Source organism: Convolutriloba macropyga, chromosome 4, assembly GCF_964194025.1.
Source record: "Convolutriloba macropyga chromosome 4, txConMacr16.3, whole genome shotgun sequence".
NCBI lineage: Eukaryota > Metazoa > Xenacoelomorpha > Acoela > Convolutidae > Convolutriloba > Convolutriloba macropyga.
Window position 1 is genome coordinate 30,041,231 of NC_134471.1, and position 18,345 is coordinate 30,059,575.

The window sequence follows — 18,345 nt, forward strand, 5'->3', positions numbered from 1 at the left end:
ATCATCAGGCAAACATCTTCAGCATGAGTTCAGGTTAGTAGGAACGTGAGAATTTAGAAAAAAAATTTGTATCTTACCCAATATGCCATTGTAGCTTGGCTGGGTCAAAGCATATCCAGTCTTCCCCATTAAGGTATATATACGATGCGGTTAAAAATGAAAAGAAAATACTACAAAATTTAAGTTATCGACATTTCGACATTTCTGCCTCTTTATAAATAAAATTTAGCTGAAGCTATATAGAAATATATACAGGAATCTTCATGAGGTGGCCAAAAATTAACAAATAACAATTTGCAATTCTCGGGGATGGGAATTTATTCAATCTTTCTGATCATAAATGTGACTGCTTTGAGCATTGGATATTTTTGTTTGTTTTCACACAGAATTCAATTATCATTGCAAAATAAGGACAAATTCTATGAATCAAACCGTTTTTATATAGTAACAAATAGCCTAAAATTTTTAACGCTCTTTTTAGGAGTAACACCTAATAATCGTTTGATAAAGCGCGGGTGCATTTGTAGTTCAACTTTTTTTCAAAACTCAGCTGAATTGTTGAGTATATAATTTAAAGTGAGGTTGTAGCCCGTTTAGATGGCGCAGTGCATATTCAAACACCAGAGGTCTGTCTATGTTTGACCTAAATTTTGACGCAGACCGTTTTTGAACATACAGGGTGATGCGTTCTAAGATATACATGCAAAGTTTTTCTGATCTGTTCTGTTTCGCCCCAGTGATTTTTTGCCCCAATTAGAATTTTGTTATGCACGTTGCTATGTAAAAATTTGGGGTCTTTCCCATTATAGCCCACCCCCTGAAATTATAGCCCCCCATTATGGTATATTTACCATGATGGGGGCTATAGGTTATCTGACCACTAAGCTGGAGGGGGGGGGGGTATAATGGGAAAGACCCAAAATTTGCACGTTCTCTGGGGTCGTAAATGAAATAAGCCCCGTAATCTGGGGGCAGAAACAGAATAAATCCAGTTTTTCTTTAAACAAGCAGCATCAATGCACCAAATACTTAAGTGCAACCGAAGTTTATGCCACAGACCAGCCCAATACTGCCTTATAGAGGCACCAATTCCACACCAGAGAAGAACAAAGCAATTTGTCACAGGCCAGCTGAAGTTTACATCTAAAAATGGGATCCTTTCCGTTTGTGCCCCCCCCAGCTTAGTGGGTGCATATATTTGCACCTCCCAGAAGCTCGTGCAATTTTTTTATATAGTGATTCATTGTGTAATGACACGTGCTCTGTAACTGGGGGGCGCATAACGTACTGGGGGGGGGCACGAACGGAAAAGATCCCATTTTTAGATGTAAACTTCAGCTGGCCTGTGAAAAATTGCTTTGTTCTTCTCTGGTGCAGAATTGGTGCCTCTATAAGGCAGAATTGGGCTGGTCTCTGGCATAAACTTTGGTTGCACTTAAGTATTTGGTGTATTGATGCTGCTTGTTTAAAGAAAAACTGAATTTATTCTGTTTCTGCCCCCAGATTACCGTGCTTATTACATTTACGACCCCAGAGAACGTGCAAATTTTGGGTCTTTCCCATTATACCCCCATCCCCCTCCCCCCCCCCAAAAAATTTTTCGGATATACAATTGAAAACAATAGGGGGCAATGTTTAAGCAATATAAGTGTCTGAGCTATAGCATGTGATAATTATACAGCACAAGACCCAATGAAGAATTGTTTTCTGAATTCTGTAGTCCAAGAAAAAACAGAGGCACTTTTTAGTCTTCCTGAACCGTTCCATAACGTTAAAGTAGTACCGTTTAGCTTACCCCATTGTGGTTTGGATGGGTTTTTAAAACAAGTACAAAAACCACCAAAACATTGGACCAATAACGCGTGAATCAGAAGTGATTTTATTCTGCCTACTTATTTCAATTAGCAAAAATGGCCTGAACGGCTAACGGCTCGTTTTATGAGGGTTTTTTTTTGAACAAGGCTCAAATTGAGCCATACAAGGCTCAATAGTGTCATTTAATTCAAAGTGGTTATTGTTCATGATTTCATAATTGGAATAGGAAGTTGACGAAAAGTTTCAGCTAGGGCGAATTAGCCAGAAGTTCAGCCATCCTGGCATCAACTGAAAGTTTCCAGTTTCAGCAAAATTTCAACTAGTTTCAACACACCTAATTACCTCGATTTGTTTTAGCCAGACACAGACACACATATGCGCGAGCACACATAGACAACACACACATACATTATATATATATATATATATATATATATATATATATAACGGAAAAGATCCATATATATATATATACAAATATATATATATATATATATATATATATATATATATACACTAAAGATTTATCATGTTAATTCAACAAAAAAGTTTTTCCCATTTCACGCGTAAGAAGAATCACACGATAAAAAGTCGATTTACACGAGAAATCACGTAAATTTGCACGAATATCTTGGGCTTAACCTCAAGATTTCACACGATAAATCAGATAAAGTTCTCTGATGTTCTCAACCAATTTTCCGTGTGAAAACCGCACGATTTTTTTGTGTGAAAAAACATGAAAGATTGGTTGAAAACACACGAAAAATTGCATGAGTATTACATGATTTATTGTGCGAATCACACCAAAAATCCTGAGGTTAAGCCCGATTGAATCGTGTAAATTTACACGATTTCTCGTGTGAATCGGCCTTTTGTTGGTTTTTTTTTACCCGAGAAATGAGTTACAACACACGTTTTTTAGGCAGACTTCACATGATTTCTCATGCAAAAATTTTTCGAATCATCAACAAAAAAGTGGTTTACAAATCACTAGAAATGAGAGACATTGGTTCACTTTAAATGCAAATTAAGGCTTCGGTTGCAAAACAGGGAGTAGAAACAATTAATGGCATAAAATGCCTCGGGATGGTCAAAATTATGGCCCAACTTCAAAAACAAACTCTCCAAAAATTACAAACAGTATGCCTCGTTGTATCAAAAACAGTTTACCTTGCGACAAGTGGACAACCCAAAATGGGTTTTAAGCAAAGATTAGTTTCGTTACGACAAAATTCATTTCAAACATCAAAAATAAATTGCTTCGTTAGATGTCTCTTTAATGAATTTGGGATAATCGAAACAATCTAATTGGTCCAAATCCTGAAGAAAACAAATCATCCAGTGAAACACATTTTGAAAGTGCAACCCACAAAATCGATTTTCAATGAGAACAAATATAAAGCAATATAATATTCATGACATTTCGTAATCCAGATTCATGAATTTGAAGTTCAGGTTTCCCCTCTCATTGCAAAAATCGGTAATTAAATAAAATAAATGTGAAAAAAAATTGCCAAAAGAAATATTTGTCTGAAAAATGACTTTTAAAGAATGATTTATAAAATTTCTTGAGTTTTCATAATAAAATTGTATTAGATTGGTTCTACCACGCACCACAAAGGAGGAGGGAAAGAGGGACCAGTCCAGACTCCCGTCCAGAAATGCCACCCATGTCCCAGATACCCGGACTGAGTGACCTTCCAGCAGAGACAGAGCCCTCTGGCAAACCCTCTGGGGTCCTCATCCGAGACACAGACTCCAAGTACATTAAATTGGCTAAGATGGGTGGAAGGAAAAGTAAGATTTCTGCACTTTTAAATGCTGTTTCGAAGCATTTAATATACTTAATTTTCCAATAGGATAAAACTCTGTAACGAAAAATTTATGCATTATGTAGCAAGATATTTTGCGAGAATTTGATTAGTTAAAGGTAAACCTATTAGTATTAGCTGTAGTATTTTCTATGGATTCTGTTGAGACTAGCATCAATAGCATCAATATTACACTTTTTAAGGATATCCTCTGTATTTGATTTACAAAAAGCTAATGAATAGTGATAGTAACAAAATGCTCACTGAACAGGTGAAAGCGAGATCTGTGGAACGGATGTTTATAAAAGTAAATTTGAACAAAGACTACCAATTATGCACCCACGCATTTTTGCTGCATATTTTCTATTTAGGCTAATTTTTTCATTTTTTAAAAATCAGTGGCAGCCATTCTGACAGATGATTTCAGATCTTCTCTACTTCAAGCAAGGCGCCCCAAGTAGCGAACCTAAAAAGTACCCAGTCCCAGAATGGTGGGGATTCAAACCAACTGACCAGAACGAAGACGAGGATCTCTCTAAACCCAGAGCTAAACCCTCAGTGCCGGACTATATGGTACATCAGGCGTACATGGTCTCTGATGACATGCAGTTGAATTCGAGGACTAGAGCCAGAGTCCCGTTTGGACAGGATGGCCAGAGTCACTGGAGTCGGGATGCCAATAACGTCCGAAACCCGAACAACATTGTAAGATAGATTTAGTTTCTGAGTTTTTGTTCTTACCTAACCAAGGCATATTGTGTAACTTGAAAAATGTGATTCATTGAACTATAGTTGTTGATGACAATAGTTATGATAACCAAGTTACTTGTCAATTACAATGTCTAAGTATGAAAAATTTTGAATGAAAAATGAAAAAGTTCTGAAAACAGAACACGCCTTTTTGCGGCATTTACGTGCATTTCATTAGCGATTAATTTAAATATCAAATAAAGCATCAAATTACTCGTAACCACGGAGTAGCCAATGCAAAGACTCGAATCGCTAGGAGTTCTTCGGTCGTGTCAGATTAAAATTTCTGTTCAGGAATTCGCATTCAATCCTCTTCTATCGAATCAAATAATAATAGCTGTAACAACCTATTGACTTGTAAGCCTTTGATGACCTGTGGTAATTGAGTGATGCGTTTGTGTTGAGTGTATAACATGTCATTCTGAAAACCAATTTAATTAATTAATATGACCTAACTAAATATGGCTGAAAACTTAATAAAGCCGATTTCGTTTGTAAATGCACAGGCCATGTAGCTTCTTAAAAACAAATAGACGTTGACGAGAAAAAAATGGAATATTAGAATTTGCGCATTGGTCATTGCGATATCAATGTCTTCCGTGATGTTGACCACACTCTTTGATCAACATTCCAGAGATCACGGAATGTTGATCGCGCTTTAAGCAATCAAAGGTGATGTTGTTGATACCAGTTGAAGTGATATTTTCCTGAACAGAGATCTATAGACGTGGACAAACTCCTGAGTGAGACTGGGATGCCATTTCCTAAGTACAAAAGACTCCCCTCATTCCCTGTCAATCAATACAGGTAGATAGATCATTGCCATGCCCGTGCCCTTCTCCCTTATCACAACCAATGCCATGCTTTTAACATTAACCTTTTCCGTGTAAGTCACAATTGTGCAAGTTTTAAAATGCTGAAATGTGATTTTTTATCAATATCAATGAGAAATTTCTTTGCATTTACAAATTTTCCAAAATCAATGATTTAATATATTCTCAAAAGCCCATTATCCAAAAGCTACCGCGTTTTACAAATGCATATCGGTTTTGGCGCTTCAAAACTTGCTGCTTCACTCTCATCGAGACCATATATTGCTCTGAGGAAGTCAGTTTCAAGTTTTGTCAACGAATCTAGAACCCAATTATTTTCCTATTATAACCCCACCATTACAAACCTTGCAAGTCTCAATCCGAAAAGACTTCATTTTACCCTAATTTTATACCCTGAAATGCGCTATACGTTTATGGGATCATTGGGAAAAATTATCTGATGAATGAAAGTTGAGACATCTTTCAAATGTCATGCTGTTGATACTTCTAGCAAAACTATAAAAACCTTAAAAACATCAACATAGGCTAAAACTTCTTCGAAAGTCTGCTAAGATTGTGACAATCCGGTACCTAGAATTGTCACGAAGACCCCTCGCACAGCTCCCTCAGGTCTTGATTATTCTTGACAGCTGAAGACAAAGTGTTTGATGCAAGTACGATCTACAAAGCTCTCGATTCAACGCTATAACTTCTAACTGACTTCAAAATACCGTTATAATCAATTTTCCGCTTTGTGTGACACCTCTCTCGTGTGTATTTAACATGACTGGTTGCTTCAGGTGATAGCGAAGCAGAAGCGGCTGTTAGAACCCCTTGAACCCCGATTGAGAAATGTTAGCCTAGAGAAGCCAGCTGGCATTGTAGTCCGATCACGCGCCCAAACCGCTAAGGAAAAACCAGTGGCCCCTGCTTTTGTACCCGAGCTACCCCTGCGCATGAGAACATTCATGTTAGTTCAGCATGCTTTCGGTAATCGCAGCATTACCAATTATGATTATAACTAGTTGCGCATAGTGGAAACAGCGGCTTCTGTCATCTTTTTGTCACCCCTTTATTATGCCACTAACACTAAATGGTTATTGCTAACATCATAACCGGAATAAATGTGAGCAGGCATCTATCTGCATTTTGTTGATCTCTCATTTTTTTCAAATTTATTTTGAAGTTTTTGTGTGCTCAAACTTTGACCCATGTTATGAATATTTTGACAAACACATTAATTTGAGCTATTTGTTAAGAAAGAAATCTGAACCTTTTTTTTTAACTCTATGATTAAAAACATACAGCGTCTAATTGTAAAAATTTTGATTAAAAAGGCAAAAAAACTTGAAAAGGTACAAATTGTTGAGCTAAAAAAATCCATTTTTGATATAATTTTTTAAAGTTTTTATCTGAAGATATGATTGTAATAATTTGCGTGTCTTCCAGTAAAAACAACACCGTTAAGGAACACCGTTTAATTTGTAGTGCAAGAGTAAATCGCAGCACAGATTGATATAGCAATCTCTTCCAGCGTCGTATATTTGGTATTAATTGTTCTACCACTTTTTGAAATATGCTTTTTGAAATGGTTATATACACCCGGCAATTTTTCTTCATTCTGATTGTAAAGGCATTGTACAGAAAAATGGAGGAAAAAAAGAGAAAAATCACTTTGTAGTAACGTCATGATTCTAGCTTGGATTCGTCTGGAAAATCGTTTAATTTTCCAGCAACTCAAAAAAGCTGAAAATTTTAAGTTTTTAAGGAAAGAAATTATTTTTTAATGAAGAACTGCAGAAAAAGCTTGAGTCAAAAATTTAATAATTTTCTTTTCATTTGGTCCCCATCTAGTGTGAAAGATGGAAAATTAAACAATTTTTTCAAGCATGAATGATAATCAAATCATAAGAAAAATTGGACAAAAAAATATTTCTTGAAAAAAATCTAAACTCTACCTTGTTTCTGATTTCTGGAGTTAATTTGAGATGAAAAGCTTTGGCTGAAAAATCGTCATTAGTTAAAGAATGGAAAAATTTTTGGATAAAGAATGGAAATAAACGTTTTTAAAAAAAATCAACAAGAAAAATTTTTTTAACTACTAAAAGTATGTGTGAATTGATTTGTGTTTTGGACTATTCTCTATAGAAATGCTACTTATTGATTAAGAGAACTTTTCATTTTTTGATTGCTTTTTAAAATGATCATGAATGCCAAAAATTGAACACCAAAACAATAGATTGTTTAAAGCTGCAGAAACGCGTCATTTTTTTAAACATTTTCCCCTGAAATCCAGTGTTTTCGTAATAAGTAACGCTTTGGTGCCCCTCTACTACATCCTATGATTTCTTTGGAATTTCTGAATTGACAAAAAAAGTTGAAACTAGATTTCCAAAAAAAAAGAACGGAAGCTGTCATAGAAGCAACCGTTTTGCAAATTCCTTCACATTAATGTTTGTCGATAAACTTTTTTTCAGCATTACGAAAATAACACAACCAATTATTGTACGAGTTTAATTGAAAAGATTTTTTTGAAACTTTATTCAAAAAAATTATTTTTAAATCCCCCAAAAATGCATCGATGATTTGGAAGAATTAATTTTTTATATAAAATCCCTGAAATGAAGCCTTTTAAGGCATCGAATTCACAGGATAGAGCAACAATTGATGGACGAACTGTGAAACAATTAATCGACGCATTCGAATTTTTTTCAGAGTTGCAAAAGTCTATTTGTTCAGCAAGGATGGCACGAGACAAAGAAACCTGAAAAAGAAAAAAAGATATTTTATGCGATCCAGTTTAGTTTTCTTTTCTAAAAACTGATAAATTTAGATGTAAGGTTCTGGTGGAATGACAAGCCGTTAACAAGTTGAGTCAAAGTGAATCTAATTTATTTTTTAACAAAACATTTAAAAAGAATGAGTTTTTTGTCGCTTCAATTCGTCTGCCTTTAGAGAGTTTTAATTGAACTGAAATTTTAAAATTATCCCTTAATGGAATTTCTTGTTGTTTGTAAAATTTGTACTCTGTTGTCATGAAATAAGGATAATTTTGAGATACTCAATTAATGGCTAATCGATGAGAATTGCCCCAAAAGGCGTTAAGCAACGGCGGATCGGTCAGTTGTTTATAATAATCATACTCTCGAATGCAATGAAGTTTGGATGAGATGAACATTTTTCATTTTAGAAAATCTAAAAAAAGTTATTTTGGTGAAAAACAAACAACATTTTTTTAAATTAAAGCAATATATCAAGAAGAATCAATCCGAGCTGAAATTCTCACCAAATTCAATTTTTTTTGCAAAAAATGTTAAATTGTATTCTATATGATTTTAGAAACTACGACATGGAGCAAAAAAGTCATGCATATTTCTCAGAAAGCTATTAGTGAGGCGTTGCATAAAATCCTTGAACTCTCAAACATATATTTACAGACAGTTTGTAAACTTCCTCTCAATCCTAGTTTTACGAAAACAGTTGCTGTTGGAGCTGGCTGATAATTTTCATAGTAATTACAAGATACGTTTAATGATTATGAATTCCTTATACTGCTTGCCAAAACTCTAAAAAATATAATGTCCAAACCAATGCAAAAAATTGGAAATGGTTGAACAAAATAGTCAAAATTGCTTAAAGAACAATACCAAAAAACACGAATTGATTTGGTAAAGTTGATGAAGGTGTTCCTTCAATTTTGTGATTCTGTTATTTCTTTTCATTTTGAAGTCAACTTTCACTTATTGTCGATTTGTTCTCGTTTTTTTCTTTATGATTTTCGGCTAACGAGATTTAAAATGCCAATGAATTATCTAATGCAAAAACAGAAAAAAATTTTGATAGTTCTTGTATTTAAATAAATTTAAAAGATATAACCAAAATGATGGACTTTTGTAACCACATTTATCTCTATGTTACTAGTAGAAGGAAATATAATTTTCCTTTAAGCAATTTGGGATCTAAAATGATGCTCTTGCCAAAATTAAGCAAGTTCAAGTGACAATTTTAAGTGATCAAAAAAAAATGCTTCAACTGTGCTAAAAATTTCTTTTTCTTCATCCCAAATTCCGAAATGCATTTATTTGCGTTTAATTAAGTCTGTCGTGTTTTTGCGATATATCTACAATTATTAATAAGATATAAAATTACATAAAAACCAATAAAAACAACGTTACAAAAAGATAAAAAATACAACATTTGAAAAGACATTTTGTTTCACATCATTTTTACATAATCTTTTTGACTCATGATTCTCTGCAATATTTTATCATCACTTGAAATTTTCTCATCCTAATTTTTAATAGCTTTTTCTAGCCAACTTGTATGAGGTAAATAACAAAATACAAAAGTGCATACAAAAATAGAGAAATCTTTTTGTCGTCTTTAACAGGCAGTCATGAAAAATATTTTATTCTGATCAAAACTCCGACCATTTTAGGCATGAGAACAATGAAATATTTATTAACGGAGAACCTGCCGATGGTAACAAAATTGGCAGCAAATCATGAAATTTTTCTACTTGGGCGTTTTTTATTATGATGTTCTACTAAACCAAAATAACGAAAATTTTTGGAAAAAGGCATTATTGAAATTGTCTTGATCGCGGAGTTCCAAGTTGAAAGTCGAAATTCCAAATTGAAGTTTTTTAAAGGAGCACCAATATGTTTTATGTTAGTTTCGTTGCGTCCAATTACAAGTTCTTAACGGTCAGAATTTCGTGAAGTTAAGTTCAGCAATGACATAATGAAAGAAAGGGCTCAAAATAACCCGTTAATTGAATCTAAGATCTATTTTGATCGTTCGTTTTAATGTAAACTGTCAACTAGGCAGATTTAAAGTGATTTTATAACCCATGCTAACCTGAAACCAAGGTTGAAGCAAACAGAACCCCAAAAACAAAAATTTCTAATGCATCACTGTTTCCAGTGCAAAGGGTGAGGAAGAACCAGCCATGTTGTCAAAACTGTTGAATTATGGGTATCAGAGGGATTGGTTGATGGAGAGGGAAGAACAGAGAAGGCAGGATGAGGAGAGAAAGCGACTCTACTCTCACAACCTCAGATACACTCTCTCACAGAAGGGGTACGATGTACAACCAACCCTCTCACAAGCACAGGTACACTTTGGTCCACTAAATATCATTCATTCTGACGCCGAACTACACATATTCTTTCGGCATAAAAATTACAAATGATTTCACGGATCGGCAGAATGGTTGTCAACATTTGAAGGAATTATGGTAGCTATGAGCATATAAACAACCAAGGCTGAAGATTTGCAGATTTTTTGCTCCTCATCAGACCACGTCAGATTGAGGTCCCTTCTGATCAGACCCATGTAAAACGAGCGTCTAGTCTTTCATTCAGTGCCAACTAAACATTTCCTGATCGCGTAATTTGCGACGCATTATGGCTCTCCGTGTACAACTAAACTGGTCTGATTAGAAAAAAAATGTTTGAACCCCACCTTGGCGGTGAGGAAGTTTTTGCTCAACTGGCTTTTTTGCTCAATTAATTTTGACAGCTCTTTATGCTCATCACAGAGAGTTGCGAGTGCCACCATTAGAAAGCCCCGCAACTGTAGATTTTTAAAAAAAGATTTAAAATTTTTTTCGAGGAATTAATGAGGTTTAAATTTTTTAAACAGTTTTGATTTGACGTGAAATTGTTCACTTTTAGCGTCATTTTTGTTCACTTTAGGAGATTTTGTAAAACTTTAAAATTTTATGTTGCAAATTGTAAAATTGTAAAATTTGTAAAATTATATGTTGCAACAAGATTTGGACCAATTACGTGTTCTTAAGAGACGCTGTAGCGATAGAAAAACTAGTTCATGTCTCGCCTTCGATCGTACTGGGGCGCTATTTTTTTAGAAATTATTTTACCATATTATTCATGTCAAAAACAGACTAGTCAATTTTCATATCACGGATCTATTGAAACAGATCCGTTTTACGTTCAAATGAGTCCTGAAAAGCAAATTCTTTGTTTTCATTGAGTAGCTCTTGAGCTCATGTTTCTTATGACATAGAAACCATGTTTTTGTAATTTTTTTTTGTTCCTCTGCACTTGTTTTGTTTTTTAACGTCTTATGACTTGGACTTAATAGAGAAAGTCCATTTGGTTTCCCAAAAGCCATATCTATTGCTTTGAGTTGATAACTAACAGCTGTTACGACTTTTAACTTTGAAAATAACTCAATTTCATTTCACAGTTCTTTCCTAAGAATTTTTATTTTACTATATTGAGTATTTTTTCAGTTAAAAGCTAATGGTCGTTAAACTTTTGAAATTATTTCGTTTTAGAAAATTCAATTGATTTTTGAACTTTGCCCAAATTTATTTCTAATTAAGGAAAGCTGCCGTATGCTTTATAGTGAGTGGCAAGTGAATTGTTGTAGTTTTAATTTAAATTTTGTCTGATGGTATTTTGAGTTTTTACTGAGTTTTTGCTGCAATTAATGTTTTTCTTGTCTTTTTTTATTCTGTTGTCCGTCATTTTTCGTAGTTTTTTTAAATGATATGTATCATCGGTCCTCTAATAAGGCCAAACATTATTTATTTTTATATTAGGTTCAATTTTAGCAACGTTTTTACCCAAATATCATTTATTTTCGAACAGTATGTGAAATTTTGGAAGTTTACAATCTCCTCTTCATTTGGTAGACAATCAAATCAAAAATGTGAACGAGCAGTGTCACAACCTTATAACATTATGTGCAAACGCGCATTACTTAGCCTCCTTGTTCCACTTTAATGTCGAATCTGAAAGGTTCACATTACAGAACCTTATTTATTCTCATCATAAATTTGAATAATAAAAATATCTGACAAAGGGACGTGTGGTTGCACCTAGAACATCCTCATATTCTTCAGTCTGAATCACAAAACCGTTTCAAAGAAAATAGGTAATATTTTCTTAATTATAGATTGAGGGCGCAAACCAAGAGAAGCCTGCCCCAGGGCCGGTTGAAGCAGTTGGAAAAAGTAAAAGTCAGACAACAACAGCCAGTAAGCCCTGGAGGACAACATCCAAGACTGCACATCATGGACCAGTGACCAATTCTAGTCTCTACAAAATGAAAAGGTGAGTACTCTATGCAATTAAAAAAACATTTAAAAGTAGAAACTTCTACCTATGAATCTAAATGGTCAAGATCTTGCCTAGTCGAAAGGGGGGGGGAGGGTGGTCGACATTGAGGCATTGAGGGGGGGGGGGCGACAAATCCAGTAACAATCGACCCGTCCAAAATTTGGCATTGGAAATTGAGAAGTGACAAAAATTTTGTAACTTTTTCAAAGAATGTTGTGCTAAATGCAATAACTGAGCTTTTTTTAACTTCCGTTGAAGTAAATTCAAGGCAATATTTACCTTATGTTTATATAATTACAGTTAATTTGTGATCAGAAATATTGTGCATGTCAATTGGGAGGGTACCACACATCTGACCATAAATTGTCAAGTAACATTTCTTCCACCTGAAACCGGGATAGCAAGATGCCTCAGGTTTTAGTTCTCTGTGTGTGCATTTAGATTTGAGAAGATTCCATCACGCGTCAATGCAGCAGCCACCCCATCTGTAGCACCAGTTCCAGAAGTTTGTTGAAGAGAACCGGTTTGCACGAAAAAGAAACCAAATGAACCAATCAAAATGCGCAGATATCAATTGCCCTCAAAACCGTCAATTTGGATTTCAGAAACAAATGATTTTACTCTACTGAAATTTGTCAAATCTTCACAATTTTGGTGTAATTTAACAGCCAAATTTGTTCCAATTGTTCTTGTCCCAACAATTAAATGTACTGGTGAAACATACAAAAATTGAATGGAAAAGGAGTTCAATGAACAAGAATTTAATTGAAACGAGCTCAGCACCAAATGCAATTAGTGACATCAATACTTCGTCTCTAGCTTCAAGAGAACCCATTTCTAGATAACTAAATTTAGACAGTAAAATTGTCTCCCTTATTGTGAGAGATACATGTTTTTACTGCAGTTAGGACAAAAATCAATTTCCCAACTTCTTATCGGTTAGAGTTTTAAGTTCTTTGGCATTGACTGTCGGCAATCTTAAATTCATTGCATCGCCAATTCTACATTTTGCAAACGTCAGCATTGTCCGCTCGCCCTTTTTTCAAGATTAGGCTTTATAGGTTTTCGCGGACAACAGTGACAGTAAGGGAAACTAGTTCAAATTTGCTCAAATATGAGAATACTCGTCACTGATATCCGCGGTTGCGGAATTTGATGACAAACGAGAAAGACTGACAAATTTGTGTCACTATTTTCCAGAAATTTATGTCATCCACATCCGCGCTAAGGTAATTACTTTCCGCGAAAGGATTCTAAAACTGATTAAAAGAAAAAAAACTGGGATATAATTGGTTCTTCTTATCAAAAAGCAGTGAGCGGTAATTTTAATTCTAATCAGTCAAAAGTTTGGACAAAAATTAAGACTTAAAACCCTCACATATAGTGGTTTGAACTGAATTGGGAGATAATTAATCGTTTAATCCGTCAAGGCTTCTGAAACTGATTAAAAGAAAAAGATGGGATATAATTAGCACTTCTTTTTAAAATGAGGTGAGCGTTAATTATAATATTAATCCATCAGAGTTTTGAATATAAATTAAAAGTTAACGTGTAGTGAAGACGATATCTTGCTCACAAATTGATGATATAAAAACGTGATTATTCTGAGATCAGTGACAAATGTTTTTACGGATTGTCTGCAATTTTATTGTCTATGTTGACCAGAATATAACCTTATTTCTTCTACGCAGTAAGCAGTGAAAAAATGTTGTCACTGATTTTCGCAAACGCGGACCCTGCTGCATATGAAGAATTGGCGACGTAAAGTTGGCGCGTCATCATCAATACTGAATGTAGTTGTTCATCACAAGTTTGCACATGACACCCAAATCAAAGATTCAATTGAGTTCGAGGACCCACATAAATTTAATGATCGTAAAACAAAATGAACCGCTCATTTAGATCAAATTCAAAATTCTGAGTTCATAACACCTGTCAATTCACTCAATGAATTAACAAACAATTTTCGAAAATTCCAACTCTTTATGTATGACACAATCTGGTTAACCGAGAATAAACACTATTAAAACAGATTCCGACGAAAGAATATGAATGATTTAGATTGAACTTGCTCGATTGCACAGGATTCCAATGGTTGTCAGGGAGCAGCATTGGTTCTATCAAAATGATTATTAAAAATTGACATACATTTCTTAACTTTTACTTAAATGGTAATCAGGAGTTAATGAACAAACACTATTATTGCTCCAACTCACCTCGGATGAATTTTACCACCCAAATTTATTGAATTTCTTCTTTCGATTTTGCGTTATTGAGGTTCAAAATTTAGTTAACATTTGACTGATTTTGTTGCTTTTGCTCAATTTTTCAGTATTTTTGCTCAACTTTATTTAACAATTTTGATAAAATTGTTAAAATTCTTAACAACGGTGTTATTGATTTTAACCTTAAATACAGAGGAAAATTGTTTCATTCGAAGTTTTGGATATCATTTAGGCTGAACTTTTCAAAGATCAGGATTTTTCCATCAAAATGCGCCAATTAAGATTATATAGCACACTTTACTTAAATTTGTTGTCTGTTCAAATCTAGAAGCTGCTAAATCACTCTCAAGACACTCCTTTGAGGGTGGAGTTTTACTTCCCTTCCCTATGATATTGCTCTGAAATTAAAATTTTTCGGGTTATTTTCTAATTTATCTCGTTAATATCCAAAACTCATCATTCAATTTTGATTTCTTGATTTTTTGTCAAATTATACAATCAGCCAAAAGTTTCCACATTTAGCTAAAATAATTTTTCTTAAAAGCAGCAGTATCTAGGCTAGTTTAAGTCTAGCCGTAGGTTTTTACAATAACAAACATAATCGAATTGAGTCGGGCGTTGTCATTTTAATTTTTTTTGCCTTTTTCTGTTTTTGCGTTAATTATAGTATTACTATAAGAACGGAAAATTTTCAAATTATTGCTCAATTATAAACAGATTCCAATAACGTGTAAATGAAGGCCAATGAACGTATATCACATTTTCACTTAAAAGCGGGTGGTTTTTATGGCTTCCACACTATGTTTGCGTCAAACTGTTTTTGAAGTTTTGAGATTTATTTTCCAATGTTATATTTTAGCTTGATGGTTTAGTCTTATAAATGACAATATTAAAGGCGAGTTATGAGGCTACAGGTTATTCTGTCTAGTCTTTTTATTTAAAAGCTATTCGTTCATGTTTTAAAAATAATTGTTCACATCTTTATCGTTTTTCTGTCAATTGTTTTTAATTAGCCTCAACCAGAAAATGGAATCTTCAATCTAGTGAGATCAAGTTTAGTTCTCAAAAAGTTTTAGGACAAATTTTATAGGAATTGTTTTTTTTGTTTTTGGACATTTGCCTCTTTTTTAATTTTTTGTTTTGTTATACTATTACACTAATGACAGGTCACAAGTCAATTTAATTGCGTTGAAAAAAAGCTCGTTTGAAAAATCTTCTGTTCGTAAATGAAAGTTTATATATTTAACTGCTTCGACACTGTTTTGTCGCGAAAATTAACAGAAAAATTTCTATTTTTTCCTATGTTTGTCGTTTTTGTTGTGGCCGTAAGATATACTTTGGATTACATGTTTCAATGGCTACCCTTTGAGATAAAAAATAAAGTATCTGAAAATTTCAGATCAAAGCTATTGGTTTTCTTTTTTGTCAATGGCTTTTGAGCTTATAATCGCCCTCCTTTTACTCTTAAACCTGTCGAATTGGAGCTTGATGCCATTTTTGACTGATCGCAGTTTCCTTCCTCTCAAATGAAATGCAATTGAGTAAACTAGAGCAAACGTAAACCAAATCATATTCTGGTTTTGATTCCACTAGCTTTCATAACAATATTTAAAAATCTAATGGTTGCCCATTTTTGAGCTAAGCTTTTGCCGTCTTGTTATATTTACAAAGTGAACTCCGGTTCGATTGACCTCGAACTCTGGCTCATTTACATATATGAAATTGTTATAGGGGAACAATTTTTGATGTTAATGGCTGTGACACTTGTTTTATAGCATTTTTTTTAGATTTCATATTGTTGACAGCATTTGTTTGTTCATTTTTGGTCATAAGACGAGCTCTCGATGATTAAAGATTTCTATTGCTCTCTTTGGAGTCATAAAATGATCAATATATAGAGTTCAGTTGATAGCTAACGGTTTTGGTATCTTTGATTTTGATAATTTTTTTTATAAAACAGTTTGACCGTATATTAGTATAGTTTAGCTTTTTGTGATGCAATTTCGACTCGGTTAAATCTATTTTTTTCTCAAAAATAGACATCAGGTGTCGGTCATATTAAAAGTACGATTTTGTTATTTGATGTTCTTTTTAGTTTTATCTCGTAGTCTCGATAATGGCTTTTCCCATCAACCCTCTAACGTGGCATAATTTACTTCGTTTAATAGTTTGAGTTTATGCCGATTTTTGTTTTCAAACACCAATTATTTTCAATTCAATACAAAAGTTTTGAACATTTCCTGTTTCTTTGTTATTTGGAAGACAAATAAGCCAAAAATTTGCATGAGCATGGTCGGAACATGTGGATTTTTGAGAGCTTCCTTTTTTGAGAGCATGAACATCTTTTCGTCAAAAAAATGAATAGAATATATTTAACTTCTCTCCGATGTCATTTGTAAAGGAAGATCACCATAAAGCGGCTCAGTGCATTGCAGAAAATTTTCACGAGTTTGATTTTAGAATTAGGCCAATCACTTGGAAAAATATGGAAGCTCCTGAGATTCAACCGAATTTAAAAAGACAATAAAGAAATGTTTAAATTCAAAATTGAATTTAAATTTAAATCAATGCTGACCTGAAGGAAGTATTGTGGCCCTATGCCAAAAGAAAATTTTTAATGAACGGAAACGAATTATTTTCGGATTCTGATCTCTGGGTCTAAATTTAGTAATAATGAAAAAAACCTTGTTCGCATTTTGATCCTTTGTTCGCAGTCAATGTTGACCGTTCGCTATAATTATTGTACAGAACTGTGAGAGTTATCACCAAAAATGTCGAGGCACAGTCTACATCTAGAGCCTTTTTTAAATTTTTTTTTGATGAGCTATCAAGGTTTACGGTTTGCGAACATTAGACCTTACACTGTGATTTTGTTCAAATTTTTGGCTCTTTTGTGTCAATTTTATTTTTTTTGCTCATTTCTACTATTTTGAACAATTTCAGGATTTTGTATTCCTAAAACGATATCCTGGTGGTATTGGTCGTGAATTGTTTTTTTCAAGGTTAAACAGATTTGGATTTGATGATTGGTTTTTCGCAATTTTGAGAGATTACTTTTTCATGCGCGGTCATATGACTTCTTATGTATTTTTTGCTTGTATTGAAGGAGAAGCAATTGTTTAAATGTGCATAGATACTATTGTATGAATTAATCAATGTGCAGTTGACGACCTTCTGGACTTTGACACTATGTTTTCTTTATTAAATAAAATTTTGTTAAGTTGGCAGTTTTTTGTTCTATTGATCTCCAAAGACACTCCAAAGAAGATTAAATGGAAACCTATTTTACTAGAATTGTTGTGGAATATTTTTATGTAAATATATATATATATATATATATATATATATATATATATATATATATATATATATATATATATATATATATATATATATATATATGTATATATATATATATATAATATATATATATATATATATATATATATATATTTATATTATAAACTTACTGATTTTCTCAGCTTCGTTAAAATTTGCTTTTTTCTAGAATTTTATCACAGTTTGAGTAATGAAAAACTTCACTAATACCAGTAGTCCCATAAATGAATTTTTTAATCGTATTAGTTGCAAGCTAAAAGTTTATATGGCAGTGTTAGTACTTGTTCCAAAAAACGTCAATTTTGAACTCTGACCTATTTCAATGTTATTTTTGTAGTCTTAAAATTTAATATTTTTATCTAAGGAATTCTTAGCTAAAAAACTTATTTGAATCTTAATTGGATTTTCAGTTAATAGCGAGTCGTACATTTGTAATTAAAGTTACTTGATCTTGAAAAATTTTGTTAAGCGGTGGCTGTACCATTTTTTCTCAAATTTCCAT

General features: G+C 33.3%; 2 protein-coding genes across 4 annotated transcripts in view; both read left to right on the forward strand.

Moving 5' to 3' along the window:
* Window positions 1–12,962, forward strand: part of LOC142338375 (uncharacterized protein C7orf57-like) — a 13,289-nt gene extending 327 nt beyond the window's left edge. The window contains exons 2-8 of one of the 3 annotated variants that reach the window (XM_075388100.1): window positions 1–33; window positions 3,412–3,612; window positions 4,054–4,331; window positions 5,092–5,183; window positions 10,115–10,304; window positions 12,116–12,273; window positions 12,721–12,962. In XM_075388100.1, the coding sequence (XP_075244215.1) occupies window positions 24–33; window positions 3,412–3,612; window positions 4,054–4,331; window positions 5,092–5,183; window positions 10,115–10,304; window positions 12,116–12,273; window positions 12,721–12,793 (1,002 nt within the window). In that variant the 5' untranslated portion in view covers window positions 1–23 and the 3' untranslated portion in view covers window positions 12,794–12,962. Of the gene's footprint in view, window positions 34–3,411; window positions 3,613–4,053; window positions 4,332–5,091; window positions 5,184–5,988; window positions 6,159–10,114; window positions 10,305–12,115; window positions 12,274–12,720 lie in introns of all 3 variants that reach the window. The other 2 variants (XM_075388101.1, XM_075388099.1) reach the window with 2 other exon arrangements.
* Window positions 1–18,345, forward strand: part of LOC142337601 (cilia- and flagella-associated protein 298-A-like) — a 364,848-nt gene that overhangs the window by 201,784 nt on the left and 144,719 nt on the right. The window lies entirely within an intron of this gene.